This window comes from Chinchilla lanigera, unplaced genomic scaffold (assembly GCF_000276665.1).
Source record: "Chinchilla lanigera isolate Chin_1 unplaced genomic scaffold, ChiLan1.0 scaffold00038, whole genome shotgun sequence".
Taxonomy (NCBI): domain Eukaryota; kingdom Metazoa; phylum Chordata; class Mammalia; order Rodentia; family Chinchillidae; genus Chinchilla; species Chinchilla lanigera.
The window spans coordinates 11,818,968-11,838,957 of NW_004955439.1; the positions used below are offsets into that span (position 1 = coordinate 11,818,968).

Sequence of the window (19,990 nt, forward strand, 5' to 3'; positions counted from 1 at the left end):
CTGTACAGCAGTTTTGGGAGTATGGCTATTTTCACAATGTTGGTTCTTCTTATCCATGAGCAAGGAATATTTTTCCATTTACTGAAATCTTCTTTGATCTCTTTTTTCATAGTACTGTAGTTTTCACTGAAGAGATCTTTGACTTTTTTTGATAGCTTCCTAAATATTTCAATTTCTTGGATGTTATTGTGAAAGGTATGGTTTCCTTAACTTCTCTCTCAGTCTGTTTGCTGTTTGTGTACAGGAATGCTATCGATTTCTGGGTGTTGACTTTGTATCCAGCTACACTGCTGAATTTGTTGATTAATTCAAGACGTCTTCTGGTGGAGTTTTTGGGGTCTTCCATATAAAGTATCATGTCATCTGAAAATAGTGGTAGTTTTACTTCTTCATTTCCTATCCTTAGGGAATTATGAAGTTTTGGAAGCATCTTGTTGCCTTGTTTTCTCATGATTCCTATGCTTTTATGTTGAGGTCTGCAGATCAGTTGGGTTGGATATCTTTGGCATTATTGTGTGGAGATCTTTTCAGTTAAGTGTCCTAGCATGAAAGCACCTACTCCACTCCTCCAATGTATCAGTTCAATCCCTAGCACTGTGGCAGAGTTATAACTACCAATACACAAACATCTAAGCTACCAGCTATAGATCCACATATGATTTAAAATTTACTTAACCACTTAACCATTTAGCCTGAGCGCCACTTGGGCAACACGTTTGTGTACATACCAACTATTTAGAGCATCACTCAGGCAGGGTCGTTTCAACCAGCAGTTTCTTGTACTGAATGAATTTGATAAAATTATCATTTTTATATTTCTTGTTATATGATCTTATAAAAATTAACAAAATATGCAATTTTTGGTCATCCTGTACTTAAATAATTAGACTGGTAAATTGGTTAAAATGTTTTCTACTATTTCAGTAAATCATGTTGGGAGAAGGTGATGGAAATAAAAACAAAATAGAATAAAACAAAAAGCCAACAATAGGATTTAAAGGTGATATTTACATACAAAGAGCTGGGAGGGAAGAGAGATATGAATGTGTATGAGGAGAGGGAACAAAGTGGGAAGTGAGAGGATAGGGACAGTGAATCCAATTAATGAACTAAAACACAATACCCTACTTAATGTGGGAAAATGTGACTGAACAAGGTAGAATACTACTGAAGCAAAAGCAGTAACACGTACACACACACACACACACACACACACACACACACAGACCAATATTCCTCCTTGTGGGATTATTTATAGTGGAGACAATTATTTCCTCTAGACTTCTACTGCTGGATGCCACCTGACATAAACAGGGGTGTAAACATCTCTTTTAGTCCAGAGCTCTCCTCAGCCTCTGTTCAAGCAGAAGCTGGGCAGGGCAGTCTAGAGGCTGAGCTCACCCCTCCATGGTGCTCAGGCAAGGCTGCCAGTGGTGGGACTGGATCACACTCAATATCTTTTTTTTATTGCCCCGTTTCTCTTATATGAGAAACTAAAAATGTAAGTAAAATGAAAGCAAACTAGAAAGAAAACAAAGTAGGAAGATAGAAACTTTCTCAAATGAGAAGGAGGTCAGGAGATGGAGAGGGGTTGAAAAAAGAATTAAGATGTGCTATGTACCTGCACCAACTCTCCACAAGGAATGTAATCACTATGTCCTGCAAACACGTACTAATAAAAAAAATCTCAATTTTTTTCTGTACCTGGGAATGAGGGTGCAGGAAAAAAATTGGGTTTTTTGTTTGTTTTTTCTCCGGTACCGGGAACCGAACTCACGACCTTGCACTTGCCAGGCAGGCGCTTTTGCCGCTGAGCTAAATCCCCAGCCCCTAAAAATTGGGGTTGTCTGCCAAACTCTCAATTGCGTAGTCTGTGGGCAGGTCCAGATTATTCAGGCCAAAATTCTGGGACTCACCGGACTGCTTGCTCTTAGAGGCAGCGATGGCCAGTCCCCATGTGATGCCACATTTATTCTGAAAGTCTCTGGGCGGGGCGGAGGCAATTGGGTGGACAGGGTCTATGCCGCGAAGTCTTGAGCACCCAGAGTTGCCCTGCAGCGGTGCTCCCAGACTCAGACTCCCTGCCTGTGCGAAAGAGGCCTTCTTGGAGCTCAGCTGAAAACAAGAATATTGGGCAATTCAAACTTGCTACTGCTCTGTGTATGTTCATGAATGTCCACGAAGGTGCCTTGAATGTCTTTAGTGAGCAGGCAGAGCCACAAATTGTATGGAATCTGTGAATAATGGCTGGGAGCACTTGCATGCTGCTTTGCCTTTCACAAGCTCTAAGGTAGTGTCAGGTTATCAAGCACGCTGCCTCCCCTAGGGGAAGAATGTGATATTGAAGAACATCTGAAAGTAAGTAATAGAAAAACAGATCTCATTGCAAAATTTCTAAAGGACGTTAAGCCTTGCTGTCTACCTTCTATGCATCAGACCCACAAAAGGCAGAGGGTGTACAGTGGTGAACAAAATCAAGAGACCCCATTCTCATACATATTGGGGTAGGGCAAAGGATAAAGTAACAAAAGTCACAATATGAAAAACTGATTCTGGAGATCTAAGAGTTGACAATCAGAGATGTCTCTAAAACAGAAGGGAATAAAAGTCAGTTGGTAGTTCCCTCCGAGGGTCTTCAGACAGCGCTCTGTAGTGCTTAGATGCACGACTGGAACTTGATGTGATTTTGAATTCTGGCGCTGACCCTAATCAGCTATGTGACCTTGGACAAGGTATTTGACCTCTCCTTGCCTATAAACACAGGGATAGGTATCATCCACCTCTTTGGGTTGTTATGGGGATTTCATGAGTTAATATTTATGAGGCATTTAGAACAGTACCTAACACGGTAAGTACCCGCAGGATGAATTGTATTTAAAACCCTACACAGCTATCTAATTGCTTACGTAAATCTTGCTGAGTCAATGTGTCTTTGAAAAATAGTGGCAAGTGTGAGGGCTATTTCTACTTCACGTTCTAAGCAAATGTAGCCTGGATCACTTAGATAAGTATCCTAGTACAAGACTTGTTCAGGGCAGAGCTGGTCTGCACTGACTGCAGGACCAAATTACAGTTGCTCCTCAGGCTACAACCACCAATACTGTTCACATAAACCTAGTGAGTTGGTGTCAGGTGTGTTGATAGGAGCTGATTTAGGGTGCAATGTTCACACTAAAAGACAAATTAAATGGTCTAAGCTATTAGAAAAATAATCCTGTAAAAATAGCATAAAGTAAAAGCACCAATAAAAAGATTAAAAAAGCAAAAACCCAAAAGAGTGACTTCATAGCACAAATGGAAAGTCAACAGGAATTCATGACATCCCTCTGAATGCCCAGGCACATCACTATTTGATGAACGCAATGGTAGAAGAACTCTGACACACTCCTAGCTTGGAGTCAAAACATATCACCTGCAAGTTCCAGAAAAATAAGCAGCAGTGCTTCTTCAAGGATAATTGCGGTGCCCAAGGTCTCATTTAACATGAAATCTTAATTTACAAAATGAGGGAGAGGAAGCTGGCCTCCAAAGAATGGAGAACAGATTATAAGAGGGAAGAAAGAAGTTATTCTCTCTAGAGAACGCTAAAATGTTACTAAATTATTCTTTGACAACGAAAGGGATTTCCCCCTTAGATCCTCAGTCTCATGCTTGTAGAAAACAGAAAATAATCAACGAGAGTCACTACACTAACAGACCTTTTTGTTTATGGATGGATGAATGCTACGAAAATGAAAGCCTGACAACTCCACAGCAGGTTTCACCAGTTTTGCACCATACAAAGTGGAGTTTAGATGTCACAACACATACTGATGCTCAGGGATGAAAGGACGGCTAGTCTAAGGTTTTCAGAAAACACCGCTGATTACTTAGAATCTAGGAGCCTTGTGTTACTGAAATGCAAAGCCAGCTACATTTACTTGTGTTAATGACTGAGAACAGAAGAAATGCAGATTGTAGTTAATAGAATAATACAACAAACCTGTCTTAAGAATTTTGTTTAGCCTTTTGATATTAGGATGTTACATTTTGGGATACTATGAGATCATAACAAAAACTATCATCAACTGGAACAAAATTGCACAGATTGCTTCCCATTAGCTTAGCAGAGTTTGGATGTCTGGATTAGTAAATTAGTCTCTGCTGTACATGCTGCTGTTACTAAAGGAGTCTGGCACTTCAGTGAAAGGTCAGGTAAAAGACTTTTATTAGAAGGTAATAATTGACTTCAAGCCAACTCATATAATAAAATGTAGGCTTACTTCATGTCACCATTGCTGGTACTGTCTTGATTATGTGGACCCAACTTACAAGCAGTCCCTAAATGTACAGACTTGTTCAGAGCCTGCTTTTCCACTTTTCTTGGGAAAGAGGAAGACAAGGCTCCAGACACTTTGCATTCAAATTCCTTTTTCCTCTTTGTAAAAACTTCCCCCACCTCCCTCTCTGCTTCAGTTTGAGTAAAACAATGACAATAAAAGAAAAAATATCCTCAAATCATGTCCAAAAATAAACCATTCCAACACTTGTATCCAAGAAAAGACAAATGTAAGCACTGAAGACAACCAGACCTAACAGAATCAGGGACCTCAATTTGCATTGTCAATTTCTGAATTTTCCAGAATATTCACAAGTATCTACTTCTCTAAGGCACTATGACAATGAAACATTATGAAACATTATTTCTCAGTAGTTACATTTATGTATCCCAAGAGTACTGTGCTTTCAGTATTTCAAATGCAAAACAGTGTAATTAGTCCTCTAGCCTGGAATCTGTCATTTGTAATATTGGCCCTATGAGAAAACATACATGAAGCTCAAACTGGCTATATCCCTTGGTCAACTTGAATAAATGTTAGAAATTACAAAAGTCATTATCACCACTGATTAGTGACCTCTTACTATGCATGAGTATTTACTGTAGGGGCGTGAGTACAACACCTACCTTGTCAGGATGCACGTGTGTGCCAAAACAGCAAGGTATGTTAGGTGGGCAGAAAACATCACAAACGCTATCAGAGAAGGTGGTTTGGGATGGCCTCATGATCTTGACCTTTAACTGGATCCTTGAGAAATTAGATTTAAGGAGACAGGGCCAATGGGGTGAACAAAGTACAATGGTGGGGATATGCAAGGCCTATAAAGGGAAGTGATTAGGCCAATTTAGTTCTAAGTATTCTGTTGGAAAGTAACAGTCCTAAAGAGGTACATAAGGCAAGCTCAGTAAACAATGGAGGAGCAAAAAAGATTTCTGGACAAGAGAGGGTGAATGTGGTGTTCTCTCTGTAATATTATAACATTGCTGCAATGGGCAAGAAAGAGTTTAAAAAACCTGGAAGTATGGGGATCAGTCAATGTAACCAGGAACGGGCCTACCAAGAACCAATAGTTGGCCTCAAAGGCGGTTAAATTTTATTTAAAAAAATTTTTTTTTCCGAAGTGAAGATACTAGAAGTAGTTGTTTACTGTGCCGGGGGGATCAGTTATAGTTCTGGAACAAAGATCAGGTATTACAATGGTTCTGTACTGTACTATGGCATAGCTGGAGGAACATGATCTGAAAGAGGAAGTCAGTAACTTTGGGTCAATTTAGACTTAACACAAACATGCAGATGTGCAAACATTGGATTAAGGTCCTTCCCAGAAGACATTTATTTTCCTGGAGAAATAACTTGTTATACTCTGTCATAAAATGTACATTCTTCAGATAGCTGGATAAACAACAGAAATATAAACATACTCATCTTCTGGTAAATCTTCGACATTTTTATAATCTTTACAAAACAACCCACCTTGGACATTAAAAAGGGGAAAAATTCAGCTATTAGTGATTGAAACACCAAATTCTATTCCATGGAGATGTTCCTGGAACAATTCAGAAAAATAAATAGCAAACTTACCTGTTAATTAATACTACAGAGAGAAAAATGCCTCAAAACTTGTTCATACAAAACCATGACTCACTGTTTCAGGTTAATACAGAGAGGCGCTGACTCAGCATTTCACTCTAATCTTCACAACCTGTGAGGTGGGTTTAACTCCCCAAATCAGTCTATTATACACACTAGGGAGGAAAGACCTAATTTAACAAATACCAAGCTAAAAAAATGTGTTTTGTTTAGAAGGGACTTTTCTTTCCATTGCCTAATTGTATTTTCAAATGGAAGCAATAAAAATTTAAATGCAGTGGAGTCACTCCATCTTCAAGTAAAATGGACATAAAATTGTACCTTGAAAAAACTGGATTCAAAAGTACTGTATGTACACTTGTCATATAGTATTTTGCAATATTAAATAAGAACTATGCTAATACCCAGCATACAGATGTTAAACCTGGTATGCCCTTTGGTGCCAACAGATTTAGTATTACTCTAGGGTAACAAAGTCAACTTCATTCAGATTGAATGTTGTATCTTATGCTGCTCACCTCTTTAACCTATCATTGTTCCCAGAATTTGCTATCAACATTAAACTGGAATAGAGGAAATGGATGAAACGTTAGTTGTGTTATTTATAAATGCACTGATGCTACTGTAGTTTTTGACTCTATTAATATAATTTTCAGCATGATTTCAATTCCCCAAATAAAGTTAATTTTAGGCTATAGACTGATTCTGGTTGGTCACTTAGAAAAATGGAGACCTTAAAAGAAAATTTCATTATTTTGCTCATAAAAAACTTGGAATAGCATCTCTGTATATTACTTATGATGAAGGTTACTAGTTGACATTCTAATGGAAGTTTTCCTGCAAAATCCAATTTCACATGAACAGACAACTACCCCATCCCTTTGAACACCAAGAATGTTAGCACCTAAGAAAAATGAGTGACAAGAAACACTTAAAGGTTCATCTTTCTGTGAGATTCTTGGATGTGTCATTGTTTTGTTATTGTAATTACCAGAGGTAGGCTCCTGACCACCAATATGTCCATGCACACCTCATACTCCATGGCAAAGAATATCTTTTTATTAGTAATTTTAAAAGACAACTCAAAGCAGGTCTTTTTATAGCTAAATCACAGAGGTCAGCAAATGGTATTTTATTCTTTTCAAGCTCAGAAAAATGCTGAGCCATATTTTCTGAAAACCATGAATATGAAAGTCCTCTTCAAGAGAAGCACCACCACGCCCAGCAACTATACAACCCAGGGGAGAGTGAACAGTAACTCATGGCTACCTAGGCTAAATAGTCTAAGAAATCACATTTGTTTGCAATAATGGGGCAAAATTTTTCAAAATTTAAAAAGAAATGGAAGGCTGTAAAACACTATGAAATAAAAGCAATATATATTGTTTTGGTTCAGTTAAAATCTAGTTACTTCTTTTAGAATGAAACTTGGGCAAACTGCTAAGAATAATTGAAGAAAAGCAGTTTTATGCTATGATGTCATGAAAAGACTCTAGAGAATGATTTTTTTGCCTGAACCAATTAACAATCAAATGTTCTGCTGGGGTACAAGTTATTTCCTGCTCTACAAACTTTAAAAACAAGCCACAAAATTCACATTAGCATATAAGTTTTTTAATTTTTATAAATAACTTATCTGTTACAAAGATAGTTTACCCAGCTAAATCACAAAACCATCAACTCAAGATATCCAAATTACATTTTATTAATAAAACAAGTAAAAACTGATTTATCAATCTTCACATAGAACTGCAGATGAAGCTGAAAAACAAGGTCTATTTTTAAAACAAAATGTATCAAATATAAGGGCTTTGGGTTTGTCTAATCACCTAGGATTGTCATATTTCTTTTCATATACATAATGCAAAGCCTGGAAGCCAAGGCTTTGACATTCAGAGATCACCTGTAGTAATCCTGTTTATTTAAAACACAGCCACTTGCATACATTTACAGTGGTGACAGTCTACATTACTTCCTACCTTCTGCTGTATTTCAGCACTTCCCTTAGCCCCATTCTAAGCACTGCTATACAATTTCATAATTCTTTTTAAATGCATACTGTTATTTTTTCTTGATTTCATTTAGTTATATACATTCCTGATCATCTGAATATTTATTTTCTTTATAAAAATATATCATCAACATAAAGAGATGCTTGAGGTTGCTTCAGTGTTCAAGTTTGCTTGTTTTTCTTTTTTTTTCCAGCTTTTCTTCAGTTGTCCTAAATATGACTAGCTTTGTTTTATAAATACACGATACTGCCACCAAGTCAGGTTTAGAAACAGATTGTCCCAACAGTAAAGCATTTAAACTTCTTTCCAAAAAAAGGGCTGTCGGTACTGCCGATGTTGCTGGTTTTGAAACTGTACTTTCCTCAAAATAATCTCTTGTGAAAACTGTGTGGGACACCAAGCAGATGAAGCAAGCTCTGTCAGTGGGTTAAAGTATCTTCTGAGCTTCCCTATGGAAGACAAGACACTGTGTTGTGCCACCCACTGCTCAAGTCAGTCTATAGTATGATCTACCCACATAATTCTTGTAATATTTTCTGCAATTCACTGTGCAGCATTTGTGTATCTTCACAGAACACTGGCACCCATGAGGGCAAAGTACAGAATAAGTAGAGGATAGTTATTCTGTGCATAGTTTCATTTCATTAATGCTTTTTTACTTTTATGGCATTGTTTCTTTCAGGTAAGGCTTAAAAAGGGACATGATCGTGCTTAATCACTAAAAGGAAAAAAGAAAATTAGTTAACAAAGGCTATTACACTATACATACAGAAATACAAGAAAATAATAAAGAAATCACTTAAAGCAGACTTGAGAGATCTGTACAGTAGGAAAAGCTTTGGGGTATTTCACTGTATGTTTGTATAAACAATGTATGCTGCTTGCCTTTTATCTTCAGGTCCTAGATGCTGGCTTCACAGAGACATTTTCAGGGAAGACAAAGACAAGGCCAAGAGTACCACAGATTTGTGAAGTTCTTCCCCTATCCATTGGCACTTTGTAGAGGCAAACAGTTTTTAAATAGTTATACCTTGTTCCTTCTTTTTGTGTATGTAGTGTTTCACTGAAAGCTTTAAAAAAAAAAAAAAGCTACTGTCCTATTCTTTCCTCCTGTCAAAATTCAGTAGTGACAGGAGGGGAAAAGAGTACTGGGAACACCTAAGCATTAACATAGTGAGAATTATCCATAACGGGATAATGGTAACACTGTACATGGTTAGGCAGCAGGCAACCAAGTCTTTCAGCAGATTACCTTTCATGTGATGAATTTCAACTGCCCATGACATTATACTGAGGTATTATTAGCTCTGTGGGCTGACACTTAACATTAGCACAACACCATCTTGTCACACCTTCAATCTGACAGAATCCTATGTAGCAGTGAAACTTTTCCCCGATGACAGATTGATTTCTTGAACTTTAGATGTGGTTTAAGCGAAGACATAGGGGTTTCTGGCTCAGAAATGCCGCGGCATTTCACATTGTTCACAGCGGATTAAGGCTGGATGGTTCAAAAAAGTACAGGCAGTGCAATTCCACTGAGCCCCCTCATCATCTTCTGTGTCTTGAGTCTTTGGTGTTTTGACAGTGGACCTTTGATCTGTAAGGAAATAACAAAAATATTTTAGAAGTAAAAATCATTAAGTATGACAAATCACTGGTAACTCTAAATACCATTTGTACTATGTAGCATAAAGCACCCTGTTAACAAAGGAAGCAACTAGCTGAAACCGACACACATGCTTGACCATTACCAACCTCCACCAAGCCTTATCTCTGGGGAAGAGCAAGCAAGGCGTGAGAGAATCGCTTTCAGCCCTGCTTCAGGGAGGAAATGACGCCACTGTCTCCATCACCTCTGCCTTATAGCAGAAGAGAGGGTATTGAATTGTGAACATTTCTATGTTATTTAAGATTGTGAAAAGGTGTCTTACTGAAAAACAATACTGCAAGTATACTTAAGTCTTAAGAGTTTTATTTCCCACAAAAGTAGTGTTTAATTTTCGTTTTTTTAAACTAGGAATGAAGTTTCCATTAAATGTTCTTTTCTAAAAACATAAATCCTTAAAAAAGAACACAAAAAAGAAAAGTAATTTCTAAAGTTTTAACTATATATTAACAATAGACCCTGAAGAAGTCAATCAGTGTAAAAACTTTATTTTAAAAATCACATCTAGTGTGGTGGAAGAGAAAGAACAGTAGGCAGCCTTTTACTCTGTCAAATGTTCCCTTTGTTGTGCAGAAGCTTCTTAGTTTGACGCAAGCCCACTTGTCTATTTTTGCTCTTGTTGCCATATCCAAAAAGCCACTGACCAGAACAGTGTCAAGGTTGTTTCATCTGATGCTTTCTTCTAATTTTATGTTTTCATGTTTTATATGTTTAAGTCTTTAACCCTTTTTGAAATGATTTTTGTATATGGTGTGAGGTAATAAGGATTCTATTTCATTTGTGTCCATGTAGATAGTCAACTTTCCCAATATCATTAAGGAAACTGTCATTTCCCTATTGTGATCTTGGCACCTTGCTCAATGATAAGTTGACTATAAATTTACACATTTATTTCTGGCTCTTTAAACCATATTTACTTTTATGCTGGTATCACACTGTTTTAATTACTGTGGCTTTGTAATGTATTTTGAAATAAGGGACTGTGATGTCTCTATCTTTGTTTTTTGGTTATTTGGGTCTTTTATGGCTTCATTTGAATTTTGGGTTTTGTTTCTCTTTCTATAAAGAATGCCACTGAGACCTTGATAGTGACTGCATAGGCTGTGTAGATCACTTGAGTCATATGGACATTTGACTCATATTGACTTCTCCAGTCTGGGAACACAGAATTGTTTTCATTAATCTTTGTTAATTTCTTTCATCAATGTTTTATAATTTTTATGTATAAGCCTTCCACCTCTTTGGTTAAGTTAATTCTGAAGTATTTTATTCTTTTTGTTGTAAATGGAACGTTTTTCTTGGTCTTGATTTCCTTTTTGTTTAGCTCCCTGCATACAGAAACAATTGGTTTTGTATAGTGATTTTTTATTTTCCAACTTTACTAAGTTCTTTTATTAGTTTTAACAGTTTTTTTCTCTTTTTGAATCTTTAACGTTTTCTATATAGACAGCAGTCTTCCTTTGTTAATAGGGGAATCACTGTTAAGACCCCTAGTGAAACTCTACAGATTGTACTTGTTATGGTTTGTGTCTAGATGTACCCTAAAAGTCTCATGTCACAGGGTTTTTTGGAGGTGGCTGGATATAGAGAGAGTGATTGGTTGTGCAGTGCTGGGATTAAGGGTGCTGGGATTAAGGATGGGCGACTGTTGGCTCAATCCACTGATTGGATCAGCACTGCCCTAATCCTGGTAGACCGGATATGATATAATGGACAGACAGGCTTGCTGCTCTTGCTTGCTCTCTTATTGCTTTTGCCGTCTTCTGCCACTATGAACAGCTGCCCTTCGGCCATGTTGCACCCTGGCTTAGAGCCAGGTGATTATGGACTGAAACCTCTACAAACTGTGAGCTAAATAAACCCTTCCTCTTTCAACTTTGGGTGTAGGGTATTTTGTCTCAGCCATGAGAAAAGTAACTAAGATAGTACTAAGCCCTATATATACTATGATTTTTCCTTTGCATACATATCTATGATAAAATTTAATTTATATACTAGGCACTGTAGGAGATTAACAACAATAAAACAATACATATACTGTAAAAAAGTTATTTAAAACTTGTAACTAATTTCTGGAATTTTCCATTTACTATTTTCAGATTGTAGTTGATTACAGATAATTAATAACAAGCAAAGCAAAACTGCAGAGGAATGTCTACTACGCAACTGTGTCTTTGTAAATAGCATTTTATTTCCTCTTTTGTGATCTGAATGTCTTGAGTCTTTTTTTCTTGTTTAATTCCTTTGGCTAGCACTCTGTACTATGTTAATTTTTCTTTTTTCTTGAGATAGGGTCTTGCTATGTAGTTCAGGCTGGCCTTGCACTCACTATGTACCCTAGGATGGCCCCAAACTCGCAGCAATCCTCCTGGCTCAGCCTCTAGAGTGCTGGGGTGACAGGTGTGCACTACCATGCCCGACTGGTCTTTGTACTACAGAAGACTACTCACGAGCCTGAGGCATGGGGGATATAAGTTCAAACAGCCTGAGCAACTTAGTGAATCTGACTCAAAACAGTAATTACAAAAAAGGCTGCACATGCGCTGCTCAGTACTCCCTGGCCATCCCCACCTTGTGCCAGATTTTAGAGGGAGAGTTTTCAGTTCCTTGTCATTGACTATGATATTACCTCTGTGGTTTTGGTTTGTGGCCTTTATTATGTTGATGTTAGTTCCATCTATTCCTATTTTGTTGACAGTTTTAACTTTTAACCATGAATAGATGCTGAATTTCATCAAAATGTTTTTATGTATCTGTTGAAATAATCACATTTTTTTTCCCAGTTTGTTTAACCATACTGACTGATCCACATACACTGAACTATTCTTGCCTCCTTGGGATAAATCCCACTTGGTCATAGTGAACCATCTTTTTTGTGTGCTACTCAGTTTTTGTTTGTTAGTACTTCTGTTTTTCCTACTTCTACTATCTGTCTGGTTTTGGTTGCAAAGTAACGCTGGCCTTACAGAATGAGTTTGGAAGTGTTCCTTCTCTTCCTTTTTGGAAAACAGTAAGGACTGAATTAATTGTTTTTGAATTTTTGGCAGAATTCATTTATGAAGCCATCTGGTCCTAGATTTTTCTTTGTTGGGACGTTTGATTACTGATTCAATCTTCTTTATTACTGATACATTTGAGCTTTCTATTTCTTCTTGACTGAGTCTTGACAGATTGTACGATTCCAAGAATTTATCCATTTCTTCTGTGTTGTTCACTTTTTGGGGCATACAATTGTTCCTATTAGTTTTTCTTGATTCCTTTATTTTTGAGGCATCTAGTGTCATGTCTTCTCTTTCAGTTCTGATTATCTGTGAAACTTGTTTTTATAAGGGTTTGTCTATCTTTAAAAAAAAAACACCTCAGTTTTGTTGACTTTTCTATTGTTTAAAAATTATCTATCTAATTTCTTTTTTCCTTTTTTGAGACAGGTTCTCACTATGCAGTTCAGGCTGGCCTTGAACTCACAGCAATCCTCCTGCCTCAGCCTCCCCGAGTGCTAGGATTAGAGGCATGAGAGACTCAACCTGGCTCTGACTTACTTTTGCTCAATTCTTTATTATGTCCTTTCCTATTAATTTTGGGTTTAGTTTAATTGCTGTAACTCCTTAAGGTATAAAGTTAGGTTATTTGAGTAGTTCTTTTTTTAAAATACAGACATTTATCTTTATAAACTTACCTTTTTGTATTGCATTTACTGCATTTCATAGACTTTAGAATGTTATTTGTTTTTCAAAAGATACTTTAAAATTCCTTTATCATTTACTCAAACACCCAATGGATATTCAAAACTGTTGTTAGTTTCCATTCATTTTTCTGGTTTTTTTGTTATACTGATTTCTAGCTCACTCCACTATGGTCAAAATAGATTTTCGGAATGATCTAGATCATTTTAAATTTGTTAAGAATTGTTTTGTGAACATAAGATCTGCCCTAGAGAATGTTTCACATGTACCTGAGAAGCATATACATTCCTTTGTTGTTGGGTAGACAGTTCTGTGTATATTTGTGTCTTCCTAGTGACCTTTTTTCATATATATGCTTAGATTTAAAAATCTATTCTTTTTATTTTAAAGTGAATAATAAAAAAATAGCAAAACACCAACTACAAGGACAAAAACATAAAAATCTACCGTCATATAAAATTATAGCCATTCATAATTCTAGCTAACCATTTACATGAAATATCTTTTTCATCCCTTCAGCTTTCAGCCTATGTCTTTAAAATGATTCTCATTTAAACTTGGCGTGGTGGTGCACATCTGTAATCCAGTACTCAGGAGGCTGAGGCAGGAGGAGCACTGCAAGTTTGAGGTTAGTCTTGGCTACATAGCGAGTTCAAAGCCTGAACTGCATAGTGATACCTTGTCCCCCATCCCCTCAAAAGAGTTTCATTTAGAAAGCATATATACTGTATGCCTTTTGACTGGTGAGTTTAATCCATTTACACTTAAAGCAAGTATCTTTCAGTGAAGACATTTCCATCTTGTTGTTTCCAGTGTATGTGGCAGTTTTCTCACTCTTTTTTTCCTCGTCTTCCTCTGTCATGGGACGGTTTGTTTTCTTTTTGTGGTACTGAGGATTGAACCCAGGGCCTTCACACTGGACTATATGCCCAGCCCTTTTCATTTTAGTTTAAAATTTTCAAACAGGGTTTCACTAAATCACTAAGTTGCCCAGGATGGGTTTGAACTTGTGATCTTCCTGCCTTAGTTTTGCAGAGTGCTAGGATTACAGATATGTTCCACCACACCTGGATATGACTTTTTAAAATAGTGATTTATTTTGATTAGTTCCTGTATCTTCTGTGTTCTTATGGTTTTTTTTTTTTTGTGTGTGTGTGTGGTTAGCTTAAGGCTTCCATAAGGTATCTTTTAGCTATATCCTATTTTAGGTTGATAACAATTTAACTTCAACTGCATACATTGTCACCACCCCCCAGCCTGCCACATTTGGACTATATGTCCATTAACAGTGTTTTATAGTTTAACCCTCCAGTTAGAAGTAAATTAAATACCCTGGTTACAGTGCTACATACATTAACCTGCACCTCTATAGTTACTTTCACTAGTCAGATTTACACACTTGATTCTGCTTCTATACATATTTTAATGCCTTGCTCAAAACACACGTATTTAGACATGTCTTAATCTGGTGTATACATATGCTGAGAATATCAATGACATAAAATGATAATAGGTAATACTTTTTGAATACCATTGATTTGGAATTTAGCATATTTTGATTACTTAAGAATTATATATAAATTAAAACAGTATATACACACAAAAAACAAACTTTTCTAAAGTATCTTCCGAATTACTTGGCTAAAATTTTAAGTAACAGATTTTTGCCCTTGATTTTGTTTTTAAACCAAAACGATTTTGGGAGTACACAGTCATTCCTACGGTTACACATTTTACTTTTAGAAAGATGAATGTATTATACCTTTGTATCCTCCCGAATCCCCAGCACGTAAATCAAAATAAACACCTTTCTAATGAACCTATCTAAGAATGCCAGAGTTTGAAGTGCTTCTGGAGTGGAAGTTTGCTAAATATAAAAATTTTCTAAGATCTTGCTTTTAAAAATGTAACAGTTTTCACACTTAATGGGTACACTAACCTTTGGGTTTTGGTGGCACAGGACCTACAAATCCAATATTGTCATAAAAGTTATGAATAGCGCTGGGATTAAAATGTGGTCCTGAAATATATAAAAAGTAAATATATCAATGTTTATAGCTCCAAAATATTTTTTTAAAAAAGCAAGCATTTCTTTCTAAAAATACTACAGTATAAACAGAAGAAATGCTCTTCAATTTCACCTCTAATCTCAAATTATAGGTAAGATCTCAAAAACATATTTCAAAATATAGGTATAATGTAGTATTCATAAACAGAAGTAAATGGTAAATCGGGGAAGAAGTTGTATTAATGCTGGTAAGAAAGAATTAATTAGAAGCAGACTCCTCTTCTATGTGACAAATTAACTTAAAATTTCACAATTTAAAAATTAATATGAAACTATCAAACCTGGACTTAAGCAACTACACAGCCTGAACCCAAGGAAATATAAAAGCTTTGTGCTAATGTGATATACTGATTTAGATTTTACACTTCAGGACTATAGTTTCTAGAAAAGCAGTAATTTTCTTTTATCTCCAAAGTTTAAACTGCGGCATTTCTGTGAAGGTTTTGAGATAAATAGCTTACCAACATTTTAAAAGAAATTTAAATAAAATTCACTTTATTGTATGCTAGAACACACTCAAAAGTGTGATTCAGGACTTCCTTTTTTATTCATTTCCTTCTTTTTCCTGTCTTTTTTACTTTATATTTCTAACATTTTCCAACTTCAGAATTACAGTTAGATAATAAAAATTCCTTTTAGTTTTCTAAGGAACTGAATAAAACTACAAATTTTTTTTTAGTACAGTGAGATATTATTGCTTGTTACTAACAGTTTAAATATAAAAACCTGGGGCTGGGGATATAGCTCAGCAGCACAAGTGCCTGCCTGGCAAATACAAGGTCCTGAGTTCGATTCCCGGTACCAAAAATAAACAAATAAACAAATAAATACAAAAACTCATCACTGTCCAAACAGCAAGTAACCATACTTCTGTTTTCTTCTCTATTTTATCAATTAGAACAATGCCATTGAGATATGGGGCCACAATTCTTGAAATGTAAGAGGAAAAAAGGAAAAGTTATATGAATACATCTGTATTAGTAAATACTGTGCAGAAAGTTCTACGCACATAAAAGCAATCTATCTGACTATGCAGCTAGACATACTAATTGCTGTTGTCCCTTAACAAGTGATAAAAATGGATATGAAGGATATACAAAATATGTCAAGTTATGCTTGATCTAAGTATATATAGTTAATTGTGGTGGTGGTGGGGAGGAGATAGTTCTTTAGTACTATTTGGCTTCAAAGCCAAAAATCCTGAGACAGTAAGATTATGACTGATAAGTTTGTATTCAGCCACAGGAAGAGCTGGTGGATTAATTCAATTAATTTCAGCTGAGTATGCACTGAACTTTACCTCGGGCTTGTAAAAGATCAATTTCTTTGGTTAAGCAGTCAATGTCAATCTGTAGTTGTCTATTACAACTTCTCAACTGCTGCATTTCTTCAAGCTGAAAAATAATTCCATGTAAGAAAGATTTGCATTGAATTCTCATGTCATTAGTTAAGAAAGAAGAGTTTGGCAGGGGAAGATAAGGTCAGCAAAACAAGTATGAATTAAGTATTTACAGAAGCTAGATCAAGTTTTTACACTATGGCAGACAGCCTATTCTTATATTCAAGCACAGAGGTCATAACAGTTACATAAGACTTACTGAAGGTATTTGGGATATGGAATTTGATCTTTTCAGGCGCCTTCGAGTTAGATTATTTTCCATTTCATTGACCTCAGATTTTAGTTTATCCAGCTTTTTCTTTTGAATCTCAAGTTCTCTTTGCAGTCGTTCCATTCTGGCCTTCTGGTGTACCAATAGAGCTGCAACACATATTAGTAAACATGAGGACCCGCCCACTTTAGTCAATTAACCTTTAAGCAAACTTGGAAAAAGAAATAAATATTTCTGTGATAAACAAAAATTTGCCAAGAATCCCAAAGCTATGCTAAAAGAAAATATTGTAAATTTAAACACTGACAATTTCAAAAAACTTGGTATTTGTTTTAATTAATTAATTAAGACAGGCATGGTGGCACATGCCTGTAATCCCACTACTCAGGAGGCTAAGGCTGGAAGTCTGAGGCCAGTCTGGGCTATATAGTTAGTTCATGGGCAGCCTGAACTATATATAGCAACATCCTGTCTCAAAAAAAATTAAGCAAATGTTATTGACTTTAAATGTTTTTTTTTTTAGGGTTTAAATTCACTTTCTGGCAAACAGTATTTTTGGCCTATTACTTTTCTGAAAGTTCTAGTCTAGTTAATTAACCTACCAAATGCTAATTCACATCTGATCCCTTGTTAGAAGACAAAATAAAAAGAATTAAAGACAAAATGTTAACCTAGAGGACAAAGGGAGGAAATAAAGGAAAGAAATAGAAAACTAAACCAAATACCCCAGCAGGAATGATTCCAAATGTACTAGTAGTTACAATAAATACAGTATAATTAAATGTATTCACTGAAACATTAGATCAGCAAAGACTTAAAAAATTTAACTACATGCTGTTAAGAAACACATTCCAAATATAATTTACTCACCCATTCTTTTAATAAGCTGGGAGTCTGATAACTGATTGTGTCGATTAGAGTAAGAAACACCCAGCTAAATTAGATCAGCAAAGTTCTGGGTGTGGCTGAAAGGATTTACTTAAAACAGAAGACCCAGTCTGGGTGTGAGTGACAGAAACCAACCAATAGTCTTGCAGCCTGAATGGAGTAACGGAAATGAAGAAGGAAGGCTTGGTCTGTGTTTTCAGAGAAGCTCCACTCTTCACCTTTTACCTGGGACATCATCTCCTGGCTTCTGGCATAGACCCTTTTAGCTTTGGCCTCCTGATATGGACTGGCAGGGGACAAGACAGGTGTATGACTAGAGCCTTCGGATCTCCAGTGCACACAGATCTTTTGCACTCTTTCACATCTTACTCTATAGGTGACCATCATCTGCATTGTAAGTTAATCTTATAAATTCTTATGTATTTGTATATCTTGTACTAACTTTGTTTTTCTAGTAAGCACTGACTGATACAGGGCCTACTAAGTGTCAGGTATTTTGCAAGTGACTTGGGAAGTCAGTGACCAAAACATCTGCTTTTGTGGTGCTTACGTGACAATGCAGAAGAAACTGGGACACAGGAGGAAGGCAAGAACAAAATTCTGAACCAGTGGTCACTGAAACTACAGCTCATGGGCCAAACTGGCCTACTGTATAAATAAAGTTTTACTGAAATACAGCCTTGCTCATTTCTTTAGTTGATTTCATGTTTCAACAGCAGAGTTGAGTAGTTATGACAGAAACTATGTGACCCATAAAATCCAAAATGAGTTACTAATTGGCTCTAGATCAGACTATATAAAGCTTTTTGACTATATTAAGGATTTTGAATTAAATGGGGACCCATCTCAGCATAGAAAAGTTGAAATGAAAATGAATATAATACAAATATTGAAATGAAAATGCATATAATCACATAAGGTCTGGCATTCAGGACATATATATAAAAGGAACAGAAAGCCCAGAGAGATAAAGAATAGAACTATATTAAGGAGTAACCTAGATGCTAGAACTATCTGACAGGGAAGTTAAGAATAACTATAGTTAATATGCTAAAGGAACTAACTGAAAAAGTGGACAACATGCAGAAATAGATGGAACATTTGAGCAGGTAGAAACTGGTCGAATGCTGGAAACAAATAATATAGGATAAAATATAAAGAATTTTTTCAGGCTTATTAGCATACTAGAAAGGCCAGTGAACTTGAATATAGAAAATTACACAAATTAAACACAAAGAAAACGGTGGAAAAGAGTAAAGAATTAATGAGCTGTGGGATAACATCTTCTAAACAGCATGATGTGATAAAGACAACAAAAACAAAGCAGAAAAATATTTGAGGCAGTAATGGTCAAAAATTTTCTAAAATTAATGAAACACAACAAATCACCTGTGATGTATGCTCTCATGGTTGCATTCTTTGGAAAACAGAGCATCTTTTATGATTTTATGTACAGAATGAGAGTTGTTTAGTAGTATTTTTCCTTTTTGTTATTAAGAACTTCTTTATCTTATAACATGTTGGGCCTTAGGTCTATTTTTTTTCCACTCCTGTATTTACTTACATACAACTTAATACTGACTTAAAAAACTAAGCTATAAAGATTCAATTGTATTATCCAGGACTCTAAAGATGGTTGACACAGGATTGTACTTAAAATTCTTTCTGTCTCCAAAAAGCCCAGGAAAATGAGAGAGGAGTACAACTAGTACAATTCAACAGTAAAGAACGAAGAAAGCAATTAATAGACAGTAGAACTCAATTAATTTCTAGAACACTAAAACTGACGAAACTACAAAGACTAATGAAGAGGAGGATAGAAAGTTGTGGTCTTATGGATAGGTAGGTTACTGCAGACAAAGAAACAGGTGCCCTGTGCTGACGAAACCAGAAGCACCTGACTTTGGAGAATGCAGGTAACAACTGAAGAAAGAAGTGAGGGATGAATTAACTATCTGGAATGGTCAACTTCTCCCCATCCTGAAGAGAGAGCCAGGCAACATACAGACGTGTATTTATTTTTAAGCCCCTGTGCTCAACACCCATTTCCCATTCTGGCCTACACACACACACACACACACACACACACACACACCACAAGGTGGTGACGGTGCACTGTTCTCTTACAGCAGCTGACTGTTTACCTACTTA

At 36.1% G+C, this 19,990-nt stretch overlaps 1 protein-coding gene across 6 annotated transcripts in view; it reads right to left on the minus strand.

Annotated features, from left to right (window-relative positions):
• Nucleotides 1-7,501: 7,501 nt before the first annotated feature.
• The window catches only part of Tab2 (TGF-beta activated kinase 1/MAP3K7 binding protein 2), a 76,635-nt gene continuing 64,146 nt past the window's right edge, over nucleotides 7,502-19,990 (minus strand). For 4 of the 6 annotated variants that reach the window (XM_005390616.2, XM_005390614.2, XM_013517374.1 and 1 more), the window contains 4 exons: nucleotides 16,940-17,100; nucleotides 16,642-16,735; nucleotides 15,213-15,293; nucleotides 7,502-9,521 (listed from right to left, as the gene is read on the minus strand). In XM_005390616.2, the coding sequence (XP_005390673.1) occupies nucleotides 9,379-9,521; nucleotides 15,213-15,293; nucleotides 16,642-16,735; nucleotides 16,940-17,100 (479 nt within the window). In that variant the 3' untranslated portion in view covers nucleotides 7,502-9,378. The remainder of the gene's footprint in view (nucleotides 9,522-15,212; nucleotides 15,294-16,641; nucleotides 16,736-16,939; nucleotides 17,101-19,990) is intronic. The other 2 variants (XM_013517375.1, XM_013517376.1) reach the window with 2 other exon arrangements.